Genomic DNA, 16521 nt, shown 5'->3' with positions numbered 1-16521 from the left:
GAAGGCTATTGCTCTGTGCCGTCTTCTTTGTCCTTTCTTTTGAAATAATTACAATAAGTGCACTTAGGACCCTTAAATTCCTTAAAAGAGTAGATTAGTAAATGTTTTGATTTTTATATCCATTTTAATAGCATGTGTTTCTGCTTACTGTAGTGTGAGGAGATTGGTTTGAACAAGATCAGGTAAAGATGTTCCATATTTGGGGGTTGTAGCTGTCAAAACTTCTTTTGTTGATCCACTAGTAGAGTTCCTAAAGATATCATAGGGTTGTTCCATTTTTACAGTAGAGCATATTGAACAATGATAAAAGTGTAAAGGGCTGGAGTTGGTACTGAGTGATTTCCTTTGTTCTTTCCAAAGAGTTGTAGTGCCCTTTTTGGGGAAAGAAATGTAATAAAAGAATGACTAAAATGATATGAATGATGTGTTGCAAATGAGCTGGTAGAGTTCATTTCAATTATTCAGTGTTTCGTAGGTACCAGCAGGAATTGCAGAGTGTATTTTTTAAAGAGAACTAATTTTAAAACCACCTTAAAATTTTAATGATAAATTAAAAGATTTCTTAGGAAACTGATGATGAATAAAGGAATTTTAATCTGGTGAGATTTTTGTTTTTAGGATGAAAATTCGTGGCAAACACTCAGATGAAGATATAATTTGAATTAATAATGAGGTTTTCAGTTGAAAATCTTAGTGGCCATTTTGAACCTTACAGGTATTGATGTTTTTGCCAATATCACCTAGTGCAGAAATGAATGATTGATAGCTCTTTTTTCCAATGACAAAATCTTCCCCAGCTGATTGTAATACTGAATTCAGCAACTGCTGATCCACAGATGTTCTTTAAGAACTATCCAAAGTTTCTGCAGTAACTTTTTGATAACTTTGCCTGTTAAAGTGAATATCAGAAGCTGCTGAAAAGTCATTATTTTTCAGGGGTGGGGTCTGGAAAAGATCCGAACGGCAAATTTGTGCAGTAAGTTTCCCAAAGAGGTGGAGGAGCTGTTTTGTGATGGATTCTGGGGTAGATCCTGGGAGGGCAGAAAGGAGCAGGGTGAGCTGGGTTGCTGCAGCAGTGAGGGTCAGAGCCAGCCCAGGAGAGGGTTTTCCTTCTGATCCATCCCTGTGGCTCCTCTGGGCCAGCACCAACCCAGCTGGGCTCAGCCAGGGGTGCTCCTGAGGCCACACAACTGGGCTTTGGGGGATGCAGAGACCAAATAAATCAGAGTCCAAGCCACGATGAGAGTTGCCACATCACCAAGGGCGCTCCATCCCTTTCTAACGTTTGTCTGTGGCTTTATAAAATTTACCAACTCAGCAGGTCCCAGCCAGCAGAGCAAGTCAAGTCCTTTTGTGCCGCGCATTTGCTTTGATAATTACTCTGGAGCAAATTGGTACATTTGTAGATCTAATTTTATACAGCTACTTAACTAATTACTGCTGTCAGGAGCAATTTCTCTCTGGTAGCAGGGCTGGGTGAGTGCCGTGCTCAGCGCCAGCCCCGCGGCCAGAGCCGGGCAGTTCCACTGGCAAAAACAAACTGCAGGTGCCTGTGTGAGCAGGGACTGAAATCCCCCAGCTTTGGGGTGTTGGTTTGGGGACATGTCCCCAGCAGTGGTGCTGCAGGCAGGGTCCCAGGCAGGAGGAGAGCTCTGTTTGTCACTCGCGGTGCTGCTCGCGCTCCTCGTCAGAGCCCTCATTAAATTATCCAGAGACAATAATCAGATCCTGCTGCTGGGGTTAATGGCACCTCTGAGCCCTGTCAAGGGCTTTATTTAATGCGCCCCAGACCTGGAGTGGTGCAGGTGCCATTTCAGGCCCTCATTTAATTTAAGCTGCTTTAGTTGGCATGGCAACTAGTTGAGACATCTGGGAGACATTATGCTGGGGGATTGAGATTTAGGAGGATTTGTGGCGTAGCAAAACAAAAATCTTATCACAATAAAGTGCAGAGTAATGCTTTTGGGTTTTTAAAAATGTTTAGTGTTAAATTGAATGTAAAGATTTGTTGCAGGTATAAGGTAAACAGCAAATTTTGAAAGTCCGGTATGAATATTTAAAAGGGTCTTTGCTAAAGGAAAAGAAAAATTAGAGGACTACAAATTATGGTGCTGCAGGGTTGGGTTTTTTCTTTATGAATTCTTTATGAATGCAATTTTAATATTTTTTTCCTCAAAAAGTTGGAGATATTTAATTTATAAAATGAGTTTTAGTGTGGTGTTCCATTGGCAGATGAACCCTTTGCCATCAGGGATTTGGCTGGAGAGGGTTTGTAGAGCAACAGATGAAAGCAGAGCATTGACTGGGTAGAGATGAAAGCAAATGAGCATTCAATACCTGGCTGTATCAGTTAACATGGGGCAAATGTGTTTTACCTCCTTCAGCCACAAATGTCATAATAGCAGAGGCTTCTGTTTCAAATGTGACACTAAACTAAGCTTTTAAAGCAGTAATGTTTGTAATTAATGCCTGTAGGGCCCCAGTATTTATTGTGGTGATTTCTGTGTGTGTTGTTGTTGTCCCACAGCCGGGACACTGCAGGGTGGGCTCCATCCCTGGTGGAGGTGCAGCTTTCCCCTTTTTCACTGCCCTTGAAACCCCCTGAGCACACAGGAGCCCCCTGGGAGCCACCTCCCCTCTGCCTCACTTGTAATTTGCCTTTCAGTAACTCTGTGCAACTGCTTTAATGCAACCTGTGATGGACTAATCTGTTTCCTTTCACAAGCCGTTTTTTATTTTCATTCCTGTAAGAATTTGACCTCTGAAGCAGCTTTCTTCTCTTTAACTCAGTAGTTTTGACCTGTAAGAGCTCAAGTAAGTAGGAGTTAGTGAACGTTTCAGGAGATTCTGTGCTGTTGTGCTTTTCCTTAACCACTGGACTGCAGATATGTTGTCACTGAGTTGATGCAGAGTGACCTCCATAAGATTATCGTGTCTCCTCAGCCACTCAGCTCGGATCATGTCAAAGTTTTTCTTTACCAGATTTTAAGAGGTAATTTTTCTTCTTCTAAATTTAATGAAAATTATGTAGTAGAAATATATTTTATTCTTAATGTTTATTCTCAAGAGATTGTCATCTTGAATAGGCTTCCTGTAGGAACTTCTTTTAATTTCCTATTTGAATAAATACCAAGCATGAATTATTGTAGCTACAAGAGCAGGGCACCCCTGCTGCCTTAAAGCATTGTCAGGGGGAAAAAAGTAATGCTTTTAGAAACAAGGAACAGAAAGGACACCTGGACTGAACCAGATGGGTAATATGTGTAATTATATCCACTTAAGGTGTAAAAATTGTTACTGGCAAACAGAGCAGTGAGAGGTATCTGGAATTCCAGTGTAGGGATTAGCAGAGTATCCGTGCCATAATCAGAGAGATGATGGTTTGTTTTTGATTTATTCTTTATTGGGTTTGGTGGTTTTTTGGTTTTGTTTTTTTTTTTTTTTTTTTTTTGGAGGGGAGGTATTTATAAAAAGACTACTAAATTCCTTTTTCTGCCTATTTCATGTACTCCAAAATTTTACCCTGTCATTAAGTGACTGACTGTGCACTAGTGGCTGGGAGTTACTCATATAAAAACTGAGTGATCAGGAGTTGCCAGACCTTCCAGGAAAACGTTGTTAGGCTTGAACTTCTTTTAAAAGGGAAAAAAAAAATTTAATTTCCTTTAATATTTCAGGTCTGAAATATCTACATTCTGCTGGCATTTTACATCGAGACATTAAACCAGGGAACCTACTCGTGAACAGCAACTGTGTCCTTAAGGTGCTACTTACATTTATTGAAGATGTTTGTGTGTGTGTATGTTGTGAATTTTTAAACAAAAACCATTCAGTGTGACCACTTTCCCTTAAAGTCCATGTAATTGGGAAAAATTCCTGCAGATTTTTTAAAAAGTAGGAATGAAGCAAACACCTGCCTCTCCCCACATCTCTGAAATCAAGGGAGACACAATTCCTGAGTTTGGCTTGTCTGGGCTCTCCTGTGCCTGGGAGGGGCAGGGGGTTCTCAGTGTGCCTCAGTGTCCCTGTGCTCCTCAGGGGAAGATGATGCCAAATGCCCAAGGCACTTCATTAACCTTGGGTATGTGGAATTTTGGATGGCTGAGGTGTGTTGTGCAGCTGTTGGTGCCAAACACAAAAATTCAGTGTTACCGACAGGGATTTGCTAAGAATTCTAATTGGCAAAGTTTGGTCTCTTTTTTTAACCCTTCTGGTTCAAGGTATTTTGAACAGTTCTTTAAGGCCAAATGAGTAGAGCTGAATCTTTAATATTTTGAGACATGTCATGAGCAAATAAAGTTTGTTTGAGCTGAAACACTCAGTACCCAGAAGTTGGGTGTTTTGTAGCACAAAGCTTTTTAATCTTTCGGATTATAAATATTGTAATGCCAACTTAAACTGTACTGTGGTTTCAAATCAAACTGTAAGAAGTTTAAATGGCTGTGGAACAAAGCAGCATCATTTCCTCCTGTCCCCTCTCCCCTGGCCTGTGCAGCCTCAGCAGATTATCTGATGTGTTTAAATGTTGGTTGGGGATTCCCTGCCTCCTTCCCAGAAGGGGCTGCCTACTTGAAACGCGGAAGGTGTTTTGGTTGTTTTAATTTTTTTATTTACCTTCTCAATTTAGATTTGTGATTTTGGATTGGCCAGGGTGGAAGAGTTAGACGAATCCCGGCACATGACTCAGGAAGTTGTCACTCAGTATTACCGCGCTCCGGAGATCCTGATGGGCAGCCGGCACTACAGCAATGCCATCGACATCTGGTCTGTTGGCTGCATCTTTGCAGAGTTGCTTGGCAGAAGGATATTGTTCCAGGCACAGAGTCCCATCCAGCAGGTATCCATCCTCAGCTGTCCCTGCTGCGCTGCTCCTGGAGGCTGTGCTGCACCTCAGGGGAGACAGGAGGGGCTGTGGTGTGCCCAGGGCAAGGAACTGAGCTGGGGAAGGGGCTGGAGCCCCAGGAGGGGCTGAGGGAGCTGGGGAAGGGTCTGGAGCCCCAGGAGGGGCTGAGGGAGCTGGGGAAGGGTCTGGAGCCCCAGGAGGGGCTGAGGGAGCTGGGGAAGGGTCTGGAGCCCCAGGAGGGGCTGAGGGAGCTGGGGAAGGGTCTGGAGCCCCAGGAGGGGCTGAGGGAGCTGGGAAGGGGCTCAGCCTGGAGAAAAGGAGGCTCAGGGGGCACCCTGTGGCTCTGCACAAGTCCCTGACAAGAGAAGACGGCCAGGGGGGTCGGGCTGTGCTCCCAGGGAACAGGGACAGGATGTTAGTTTGTGTTAGCTCAGGGATGTGCTGCTGCAGTGGGGTGCACCGTGTGTCTGAGCTGTGCCCTGTGTGCTCTGTGCAGCTGGATCTGATCACAGACCTGCTGGGCACGCCGTCGCTGGAGGCGATGAGGACGGCTTGTGAAGGCGCCAAGGCTCACATACTCAGGGGTCCTCATAAACAGGTACTGCAGGGTTGGCTGTGCCCCCCAGCCCCACCTGGCAGGGCTGCCTCTGGGCACAGCTCGGGGTTTCTCACATCCTGACCCAATTCCCATGGTCTGCTGGTTAAAAACTGCCACGGGTGTTTGGTGTCAGGGCTGTCTGTGCCTGGGGATGGCACTGGGCTGACCACAGGTGGTTTTGGGGCTCAGGGATGGGGGTTGATGTGGAGATAAGGGGCTTTTCACCAGTCAGGGGCACTGCTGGCTTCTGCCTTGGGGGTATTGTTGGCCTTGATGAGCCAGGTGAAAGTCTCTCTCTGAGGTGACAGTGTTTGGATAGCTACTTTGAATGAAGATGTTAAATTTAAGTGTTAGCACTGGCAAGAGACATAAATTCAAATTGACAGTATAATTCAGAAAGCCCTGGAGGGCTGCTGCACTGCCAGGATCAGGAATGGAATTCACCCAGAGCCCTGAGCCAAGGGCAGAACCTGCAGCCCTCCAAGCCCAGAGGGTCCCTGCACACCTGAGCTCAGTCCTGAGCTGTCAGGAAGGCCCAACAAGAGGCTGAAAGCTCAGATACAGCATTCAACACAACTGGAGGGAAAGTTAGTTTTAAAAGAGACACCAGAACAAAGGAAAAAGGCAGGATGGAGTCATTGTGCTGCCTGGGCAATAAAAAGGGCAAATGCAATATAGTGTTAACAGATAAATCTTTGTGCAGGCATCTCTAGTGCAGGGATAAGGCTCTGTGGCCCTCCAGTAGGGTCATTTTTATGATTGCTAACAAAATCAACAAAATTATTGGCCTGTACTTGCTCCAGTTAAGTTTGCATTATTATTTTCTGCATGTAGAAGTAATTTCTCATGTCTGCTCACTACAATAGTAGTTACCATAGAAATGAGCATTAGATGTATATTCTGCTTTATTATTGACATGTGGGAGTTCTGCCTCCCTGGCACTTTGGATCCACTACCTAAAGTTGTTGCTGTTCCATTTCATGACAGGATTTTTTAATTTGAGCATTAATAATAGGAGGATTTCCTTCAGATTTTCTCTACCAGTTTTAAGTCAAGTATATTATTCTGCTAGAGGAGTTGTGACTCCTAAACCCAGTCAGTGTCTTATGACCCACAGGATGGTGGGAATCCTAAAAAGCAAGTGAGGTGAAATGGTATAAAAAGTTTCCACTACAGATTTAATGTCCTGTAGCCACAGAGTTGTAAGAAATAGATTCTAAGAGTTAGTTCTGTGTGTGTTTTAGGGAAAACAATGTTCATTCTCTGTGGAGTGCCATGGGAGCTGGTGTGCTCATTGCACCTTGGGGATGCAGAGCATCCAGGTGATTAATGATATTTTTGTTTCCAACTTGAAGCACGCTTCCCGTTTGAGTGAAAATTCCTGGCTTTTCATATTCTGAAATGGAGCTTTTGCTGGTTGTAGATGGTTAAACGTTACTGGTTTCCTAATTAGACTAATAGGGAGAGAAGCCCAAGTTAGAAACGGGCGATTGCTTTGTCACACCGACTATTTTTACTCGCCGTAGGTGAGCGCAGTGGGAGAGAGGGGTGAGGCATTTGCTGCTCCGTGTAAAAATAGATTAATGCCAGAAGTTTCTGATTAACCCCCCCCCACCCCACCATGTGCTGGCAAAATGGGTATTTACATACTCCTTAGACTTTGGTGTTTAAAAATTCAAGTGAATTGTGACCCTGGGAGCAGCAGGAGGAGTGAGCTGTCCCTGTCCCTGTCACTGTCCCTGTCCCTGCTGACCCCCTTCCCAAAGGAAAACGTGTGGAGTCCATCCCCTGCCTGTTGTGATCCCTCTGCTGTGGGAGAGCCAGCCAGGAGGGGGAGAGTTACCAAACACTGCAGCTTTATATTCCATATATCCCTGAGAAAGCAAGGCTGGGGAGTGCTCAGGGCTCTGCGTGGCAGTTCAGGGTTAACTTGGACTGATGTCACTGATGTGGAGGTGTAATTCTTATTTATACTGGGAAATTCACAGCATCTGTGACATCCAGTACAGTCCTTCTGTCACTGTCAGTCAGATGTGGATTGCCTGGGCAAGGAAGAGCAAAGTAATCCATAATTTGGGAGGGATTGAGGTTAAAAAATGAACTACTGGAAATGGTGGAGTTAATCAAACCCCGGAGCAGCTACAGCTGGGAGTGGTGTCTGTATAGAAAAATACATAATAAAAGCAGATTTTTCTAGGGATTTCATCTGAACTAAGGGAAACGGTGATCAATTAGACCTTTATTACAGTTGCTGGGTTTTGTAATAGTGATTCCTGCCATGTACCACTTGTCCCCTTTAACAAGGAGTTTGTCCTTGCTGAAGAGCGTGTTCAGGAACAGGGTTTTCCTGCTGATGGATCTGACAGGACACTCTGTGCTTCTCTTCCTCCCATTCCCCCTACAGCCATCCCTTCCTGTCCTATATACACTCTCCAGTCAAGCTACACACGAAGCAGTTCATCTCCTTTGCAGGATGTTGGTCTTTGATCCAGTAAGTAGGACTGAAAATCACTTCCAATACTTCTGGTTTGAACAGTTTTTATTGTCTGGTGCTTAAATGAGTGTTATAAGTCAGGCACTGCTTTAGCTGGTTTCCTTCTACATGGCATTGCAGTACTTTTGGTCCATAAGAAATGTAAAAATATCATATAATTGGCCAATCAATTCCCCCTGGGATGGGGGTTTCACGTTTCAAAGCAAGTGGTCCTGGGAAGGAAGCTCTGGCGGTGGGAAGGATGAGGCTGTGCATGACTCATGCTCTTTTCCGAGCTGGGTGTAGGTAGCAGAACATCAGCTACTTTGATGCAGTTCTAATTAGGGACACGGGGGTGTTCCTGGTCTTGCAACACACAAAAAATTCCTCCTGCATCCCCAGTCACAGAACAGGATCGTTTTTCCACTGAGCATCTGTTTTTCTAATAAAAATGTGCTGCTGTGGATTTTGGATTTCGTTTCTTGGGACATTGTAGAGAACTGTCACAAGAAAATCTGATATTGGAATTGATAATATTAATTATTTCATTCCCACAGAACCCCCTCAACACTGCAAATGTAAAACAGAGTGACTGCAGTGCAAAGGAGGAGGCTGGGGGTTGATGAAGCATTTAGAAGCACTGCCTTTGGAATGTGTTTTTTTAAAAAACCTGAAAATTACTTTGCTGAACAGAACCATGGAAATGTTAAACCATAGCTTCCACCAAAAAAAAAAAAAAAAAAAAAAAAAAAAAAAAAAAAAAAAAAAAAAAAAATCCTTTCTGACTTCCTCAACACTTAGAGAATGCTGGTTTTCCCAGCTCGTTTCGATTTATTGCAGGAGTCATAATTGTAAGGTTATCTGGAGATAAAACCACGTTTCTGGGAGCCATCTGAGGAGCGTTTGCCACGGTGGCTGTGAGCAGGAGGTCGGTGCCACCAGCCAGGCTGGTTTGTGAGCCTCAGCTCCCCTCTAGTGGCAGCTCCGGCAGTGCCTGACACCAGCCCCTCCTTTCACACCGTTGTGGGTTTATGAAACAGCTGAGGATGAATCGATGGGGGGTTTCAGCAGCTCTGAAAATGCCCTGACTGTTGCTCTGTTCCCAGTCCAAAAGGATATCTGCTAAGGATGCCTTAGCTCACCCCTACCTGGACGAGGGGCGGTTGCGGTACCACACCTGTATGTGCAAATGTTGTTTCTCCACCTCGACTGGCAGAGTTTATACCAGTGATTTTGAACCCATCACTAATCCCAAATTCGATGACACTTTTGAGAAGAACCTCAGTTCTGTTCGGCAGGTTAAAGGTGAGCAGGGGTTGGCCTTGCAGGTGCAGTTGTTCCCCTGCAGGGGGGAATGTGGGGTGGAGCTGGGATGGAGCTGGGATTTGTGCTCTGGATCCACGCAGTGACCCCTGTGCTGGTTTCTTTTAGTTATTTTTCCATAGTAGACACTGGAATTTTTTTTTTCACCAAAAGAATAGAATTGTAAGTGTTCTGAGATAAGGCAGTGGCACAAGCACGAGCTGACCTGCAGAAGTCTGTGGGTTTCAGACCTGACCAGTGCCCATCCCTGGTGCCCTGTTCCTTATCCTTTTGCTGAAGGATGGCCCTGGGGGAAGGGGAGGCCACTGTGTGGCCTTTTGGGGCTGTGAGGTGTGACCTCCTCAGCTGTCCTGCAGGAGGGGCAGCAGCAGCCTGGAGCTGAAGCTCAGCAGTCAGATTTAGGGAAACTGGAGCTCTTTCATCCTCACTAAAATGTGCTCTCAGTAAGGGAAGTTCTGTTTCCCTCCAGCTGACATTGCATTTTACTGAGGCCAGAAGTGTTAATGCCGTGTTGTTTTGTGTTTTTCTCCTGTGTACAGAAATAATTCATCAGTTCATTTTGGAACAGCAGAAAGGAAACAGAGTGCCTCTCTGCATCAACCCTCAGTCTGCTGCTTTTAAGAGCTTTATTAGGTAACTGTATGTAATCACATCTGATATTAATTCCCATTGATTAGTAGTACAGAATTCACACGTCCAGAATGTTTTAGGTTTTCAGTTCCTGAGAGTAGGAAGGGCCCATGGATAAAACCCTTGTGAACTGTTTTTATGAATTCCTCTAGAATTTAGGTAAAACGTACAAAAGTTTCAAATAATGTTTTTGTGCAAAAGAACAGGAGTCAGACTGAAATTGGGAAGCTTGACAAGTTGGGTTTTGATTGTAGAGCTGCACAGTGAAGGTGCTGGGAGGGGTGAAAAGGATAAAGGGATCTTTGCTGCTGATGGGGTTGAGTTGAGGTTGGGGTTTTTGGTCCCTGGGGTATTTGGTCCTCCTGAGCAGCAACGCTGTGTCCCTAAGCCCTGCACAGGAACACTAATGTGTGTGTGTGTGTGTGTGTCCCTGAGCAGTGGGGCTGTGTCCCCAAGCCCTGCCATGTCTCTGTGTGTCCCCAGGCCCTGCCCAGGAGCCCTGCCCTGTCCCTGTGTGTCCCCAAGCCCTGCCATGTCTCTGTGTGTCCCCAAGCCCTGCCATATCTCTGTGTGTCCCCAAGCCCTGCCCTGTCTCTGTGTGTCCCCAAGCCCTGACCTGTCCCTGTGTGTCCCCAAGCCCTGCCCAGGAGCCCTGCCCTGTCTCTGTGTGTCCCCAAGCCCTGCCCTGTCTCTGTGTGTCCCCAAGCCCTGCCCTGTCTCTGTGTGTCCCCAAGCCCTGACCTGTCCCTGTGTGTCCCCAAGCCCTTCCCTGTCTCTGTGTGTCCCCAAGCCCTGCCCTGTCTCTGTGTCCCCAAGCCCTGACCTCTGTGTCCCCCGTGCAGCTCCACGGTCGCCCAGCCCTCCGAGATGCCGCCGTCGCCGCTGGTGTGGGAGTGAGTGACCAGAGCACCCCGTGTACTACTGAAGATGTAATGTAGCTTTCCACTGGAGTCTGGGATTTGCAATTCTGGAGGTTAATCATGCTTGTACTGTAATTTTACTAATGAAGTTTTAAATTAACAACCACTACTTGTACAATATGAATAATACTTAGAAATGTACTAGACTTTTAATCTTGTAAAGTGGTTGTGCTTTTAGAAGAAAATATTTTACCCAGAGTTGCACGTGTTTTATGAATTCTAGTGCAGCTGTGATGGCTCAGCTCAGAACAAACAGAATTGAACCAAATTCGGGGAGGTTTTTTTTCTTGGTTTTTTTTTGTTCCTTTTTTTTTTCCTTTTTTTTTTAATTGAAGTGAGATTGTACAAACAGATAGACATACATTTTGATATTGAGCCATTCCTGAAGATTTTGGGTTTTCTAAAACTAAGGAATACAGAAAACTTGACTGCGACCAATCATGAAGTCCCTTGGGGTGGCTGTGGCCATGGGAAGTGGCCACGTCCCCTGATGCCCAACCCTATAAATAGCTTCTCACTAGAGCTGTGATGGTGATGTGTGCTGTTCTAAAATCAAATGTTGTGAGTAGAGAGAATGAGTTTGTGACTAGGAGAGACTAAACTTCTGTTTCCTTACCCAGTATAAATATATATATATATTTAATCTATTTTTATTAGAAGTTTTTCTGCTCTTTCTTACATAAAACCCCCCAGCATGCATCTTCTATGTGTGTAAATAATTCCATTTATGGGCTAATTTCAGAGATCCCTGACATCATTGCTGTATAGAGAGAAACTAGCTTGCACATTTTAGGTCTGTGAAATTTTGTGAGAACTTTTTCCTGCACTGGACAGTTGAGAGAAAAAAAAAAAAAAGAAAATGACAAAAAAAAGCACATAGGGAATTCTGTTAATTGTGTTCGTGTCTTTAGGCAAAGCTGTGGAAGTCTTGAAATGTCACAGTAGTAAATAACTTTTATTACTTTTTGGCTAATTCTTTTTCTGTTGGAACACTGAATTCTGTGCATATGTATATATGAACACAAATTGAAGGCCTCTACCTCCTGGAGTATACAACTTGGTTTGTTTACCTCCACATGATTTTTTTTTTTTTTTTTTAAGTTTAGTGTGGAGACTTGAAACTTGAATGTCCCTTCCAACTTTTGTATTTAAAAACAAGACTAGAAAATTGAAGACTGTTTTTCACCTGTACAAAGGAATACTAAAAGGTGGTCTTAAAATTTGAGCCTTGGTCTGGAGAGAAACCATGGTGTTTGTTACGGACAATTAACTGTTAAAGTTATTGTAAGTTATCTGTATTTAGCAGAGTATTTTCAACAAGAGTGATCTGAGCTGGAATTGGAGACTATTAAGTAAGTTATGTTTGGAAGTTTTAACTTCAATGAAGTAATTATTTGCTGTGAAAGAGACAAACATTGAATAACTGAACAAAGATGGTGCAATATCTTTGTTTTTTATGAGGCTCCTGAGAATAAAACCAACTGAAGCATTTCAATTCACTTGAATGAGAAACGTGTTTAATTATCGAGCCCCAGAAGACACTGGTATGAAAGGTAAAATCTCAGAGGTTGGTCAGTTAATGTGGCACACTTGCTGGTCACTTTGTAAAATGTAGATTTGGAGTACAGTGGTGAAAACATTAAATGTGACATTTGAAAACGCGGTGCTGGCCGTGGTTCTTTGCTCCCCGGGGCTGCTCCGTCCCGGTCCCGGCTCGGGGCGGCTCCTGCAGCGCGGCTGTGACCAGGACTGTCTGCGGGACCGGGACCGGGGACCGGGGGAACCGGGGCTGTAACGGGACAGGGGAACGGGGACTCTGCAGGGCTGTAATGGGGCAGAACCGGGGCCCTGCAGGGCTGTAACGGGACAGGGGAACGGGGACTCTGCAGGGCTGTAATGGGGCAGAACCGGAGCCCAGCCGGGCTGTAACGGGACGAGCCACCCTCGGGCTCTGAGCTCACGGTCGGCGCGTCCGGGGCAGAAAGAGCTTGGTCCCAGGGGCAGGACCGGGGGGAACAAGGGCTGAGCTGGCAGGGGCAGCGCTGGGGACAAGGCGGGAGGACGGGAAAAAAGAACGGGGAAAAGGGAAAATAAGGGGAAAGAAACCGGGGAAAGCCGCGGGGGCGTGGCCAATGCAGGGTGTGGCCGGGTGTGGCCGGTGGGCGGGCCCAATGCAGGGTGTGGCCGGTGGGCGGGGGCCATACAGGGTGTGCCCGATGGGCGGGGCTATCCCGGGTGTGGCCGGTGGGTGTGGCCGGGGGCGGGGCCGGGGCGCGGGACGTGGCGCGCGCGGCGGGGGCGGGCCCAGCGCGGGGGGCGGGCCCAGCGCGGCGATGGCGGCGGCTCCGCGGTGGCGGGAGCGGCTCTTCGCCCTCTATTTCCTCTCGCACATCCCCATCACGGCGCTCATCGACCTCCAGCCGCTGCTGCCCGCCGGGATCGCGCCGCGGGCCGTGAGTGGGGCCGGGGGGGCCGGGCCGGGGCTGGTCCCGCCGGGGTTTGGGGGGTCGGGGGGCGGCCTCCGCCAGAAAATCCCGTGTGCGGAGACATCGGGGAGGGAGAGAACCTGCAGTGAGCTGAGAACGCGCCTGGAGCGGAGCGGAGCCCACGGGATGAGTCACAGCCGGGCCATTCACTGGGGAGGAGCGGGAATGGCAATGGGAACGGGAACGGGAACGGGGACAGGGACAGGGACAGGGACAGGGACAGGGATGCTCCACCCGCGCCTCGGGCCCGGGGCGCTGCCGGCGGCTCTGGCGGGGCCGCTCCGTGTCCCCCGAGCCCCCGGAGCGTTCCCCGACCCCGAGTGTTCCCCAAATTCCTGCCCAAAACGCAACAGGGAATTGTTGCTGCTGCTGGAGCAGGTGTGCCAGCGGCTGGATTTGTTAGTAAAAATCTCTGGTTTGCGGGGTTTTGAACAAAATCATACAAGACAATGAACATGGTAAAATCGATAAAATAACAGTTGGGTGGCAGAGAATTAGTTCAGGCCTCATCACCGGGGCTGTCACCTCCGGTGTGAGCTTTACAGCTGCTGATTTGGGTTTTGCCAAATCGGAATTGCCTGTGGGACGGCTCCAATATAGGAACCGTTTCCAATTAATAGTTAACCAGCAGGTCTCAATGCATATCTCCCTGTTCAAAGTCCAGCGTAAAGCCGGGCTGGAGTTTCCATTTCTGTCGGGGAAGCTGTGACTGAGTGAGCCCCAGGGCTGGAGCTGAGTGAGCCCCAAGGCTGGAGCTGAGTGAGCCCCAAGGCTGGAGCTGAGTGAGCCCCAAGGCCGGTGCTGAGTGAGCCCCAAGGCTGGTGCTGAGTGAGCCCCAGGGCTGGAGCTGAGTGAGCCCCAAGGCTGGTGCTGAGTGAGCCCCAGGGCTGGAGCTGAGTGAGCCCCAAGGCTGGTGCTGAGTGAGCCCCAAGGCTGGAGCTGAGTGAGCCCCAAGGCCGGTGCTGAGTGAGCCCCAAGGCTGGAGCTGAGTGAGCCCCAAGGCTGGTGCTGAGTGAGCCCCAGGGCTGGAGCTGAGTGAGCCCCAAGGCTGGAGCTGAGTGAGCCCCAAGGCTGGTGCTGAGTGAGCCCCAGGGCTGGAGCTGAGTGAGCCCCAAGGCTGGAGCTGAGTGAGCCCCAAGGCCAGTGCTGAGTGAGCCCCAAGGCTGGTGCTGAGTGAGCCCCAAGGCCAGTGCTGAGTGAGCCCCAAGGCCGGTGCTGAGTGAGCCCCAAGGCCGGTGCTGAGTGAGCCCCAAGGCCGGTGCTGAGTGAGCCCCAAGGCTGGAGCTGAGTGAGCCCCAGGGCTGGAGCTGTTCCCTGCAGCAGCCCCGGGGAGGAGCCCCCAGCCCCGCTCAGGACCAGACCCTGGTGGCTCCATCCCCTGGAGAACCAGGGCTTTGCCCTGCCCTGGGGATGCTCAGTGCCTGCTGACCATTGCTGTGTGTTTTTCCAGCTGACAGACCTGTTGCAGCAATATGCCACTGCCTTCAGGGACCCCATGATGCTGCAGCCCCCCGAGTGGTTCAAGGCCTTCATCTACTGCGAGGCCTTTCTGCAGCTGCCCTTCTTCCCCATCGCTGCCTACGCCTTCCTGAAAGGTGGGGGGAACCAGGGGGGTGAGGGCATGTCCTGGGGGCGTTTTTGCAGGACCTGCTGCTGCAGAGAATGCTTTTGTATCATGGTTAGGGGGTTTGAGGGAGGTTCTGTGGAGGGCTGGGCTGCTACAGCCCACACGAGTGTTCTACCTGGGAAAGCAGCACAGAATAAAGTTTGTCAGGAACAAACCCTGGTAACTACAGGCCCTTGTCTGTGGTTATTTGTGAAATCACCATCAGCATTTGACATCTGGCAAATTTCCAGGGCAGCTAAAGGTCTGGGTCAAGCCTGTGTACTCATTTTGTTACTTTAAAACTTTTGGGATTGCCCCTTTGTTCTAAACTGCTGTCAGGGGAGAGAAATTTCCTTGGTTCCTACTAGTACTGAGGGTTTTTTCTGCTCCCTGTTCAGAGTGATGGCTTACCCTGGCAGAGAGGCAGCAGCCAGCGTTCTGTCAGAAGCCTCGGAGTTCTGCTTGTTTCTAAACACTTAAATATTTTCCTTTTTGCTTCTGTACAGGTGGCTGCAGATGGATCAGGACTCCTGCCATTATCTACTCCACCCACGTGGCCACCACTCTGTTTGCCATCCTGGCCCACATCCTGTTCCACGACTTCTCCAAGTCGGAGCTGGCGGGGCCTCGGTCGCTGCGCGAGCGCCTCACGCTGCTCTCCATCTACCTGCCCTACCTGCTGATCCCCCTGCTGCTCCTCTTCACCATGCTCTGCAACCCCCACTACAAACACGTGGAGAAGAGGAAAAGGAAGTAGCCGGCTCTGGAAGTCTTTCCCTCCACACCTGTGCTGCATTTGGTCCCGACCCTGCGCTGGCGGAGTCCTCTGGGACGGGCGGCTCCTCCCAGAGCACCACTGGCTGCTGCAAGGAAAAATGGAATTGTTTGGAGTGCACAGCCCTGCTCCCACCACACACAGCTCTGGCAGGGGCCTGGGCCAGCCCGGGGTCGGGTCTGTGCAGGGCTTCTCTCCCAGGAAAACGGACTTGTAACCCCTTGATGTGTAACTCTGTGAGGGGACACACACACACACACTCACTCACACTCTGCAGCTGATACTGTTCTTCCAAGTTCCCTTTCTCCAAGATGACTGTTTGGAAACCACTCAAGTAGGAAATCTGTCTTCCAGCCACATAGTCTGAAGAATCCCCAGCCTGTTACAGACAGATTTGCAAAGCTGTTGTTCTGAAACATTCCAAATCATGTCATGATTTTTAACTTCCTCGCCCCTTCCTTTAAAATTTCCACTGCCTTTGCTCTGCTTCATTTTGATTAATTATAAATGTCTGATCAATGATAAATGTGCCAAAATCTGGATTTATGAATGCTTAAAGCTACCCTTGACAACCAGGAGTACTGCCCAGAGGAGTCTGAAGTACTTCGGGAATTGTAACCAAGGAGTAGAAAATTTCTTTCTTCCCTAAAATCACTTCTGGTATGGAAATAAATAACTAAATGCATTAAACTGCCTTCAGTCTTCTTCAGAGAATGGCTGAAGGAACTTAGGGTGACCATGAGATGGTGGAGAGTTCCCAGAGTAAATCCATGCATTGGTTACAAGTACAGATAGTTCTGTGGCTGGGGCTGGTTTCCATCTGGAGCTGCTCAGGCACTGCTGGTACATTTGGGACTTCACTAAAGT

The 16521-nt window shown here is 48.0% G+C and overlaps 2 protein-coding genes across 7 annotated transcripts in view; both read left to right on the top strand.

Annotated features, from left to right (window-relative positions):
* Nucleotides 1-12441, top strand: part of NLK (nemo like kinase) — a 35475-nt gene extending 23034 nt beyond the window's left edge. For 3 of the 6 annotated variants that reach the window (XM_083874996.1, XM_083874995.1, XM_083874994.1), the window contains 8 exons: nucleotides 2886-2992; nucleotides 3678-3763; nucleotides 4628-4837; nucleotides 5340-5441; nucleotides 7846-7932; nucleotides 9021-9219; nucleotides 9777-9870; nucleotides 10710-11681. In XM_083874996.1, the coding sequence (XP_083731122.1) occupies nucleotides 2886-2992; nucleotides 3678-3763; nucleotides 4628-4837; nucleotides 5340-5441; nucleotides 7846-7932; nucleotides 9021-9219; nucleotides 9777-9870; nucleotides 10710-10764 (940 nt within the window). In that variant the 3' untranslated portion in view covers nucleotides 10765-11681. Of the gene's footprint in view, nucleotides 1-2885; nucleotides 2993-3677; nucleotides 3764-4627; nucleotides 4838-5339; nucleotides 5442-7845; nucleotides 7933-9020; nucleotides 9220-9776; nucleotides 9877-10709; nucleotides 11682-11888 lie in introns of those variants that run through there. The other 3 variants (XR_014591387.1, XR_014591388.1, XM_083874997.1) reach the window with 3 other exon arrangements.
* Nucleotides 12442-13104: 663 nt separating this feature from the next.
* Nucleotides 13105-16513, top strand: TMEM97 (transmembrane protein 97). Its single transcript, XM_083875294.1, has 3 exons — nucleotides 13105-13240; nucleotides 14724-14868; nucleotides 15386-16513. Exons 1-3 carry the CDS (start codon nucleotides 13121-13123, stop codon nucleotides 15634-15636), a joined length of 516 nt encoding a protein of 171 aa, XP_083731420.1. The 5' UTR covers nucleotides 13105-13120; the 3' UTR covers nucleotides 15637-16513.
* The last annotated feature ends 8 nt before the right edge of the window (nucleotides 16514-16521 follow it).

Source organism: Zosterops lateralis, assembly GCF_965231275.1.
Source record: "Zosterops lateralis genome assembly, chromosome: 19".
Taxonomy (NCBI): Eukaryota; Metazoa; Chordata; class Aves; order Passeriformes; family Zosteropidae; genus Zosterops; species Zosterops lateralis.
Note: the sequence above shows the minus strand (reverse complement) of the source record. Positions and strands in the feature narration are given on the sequence as shown.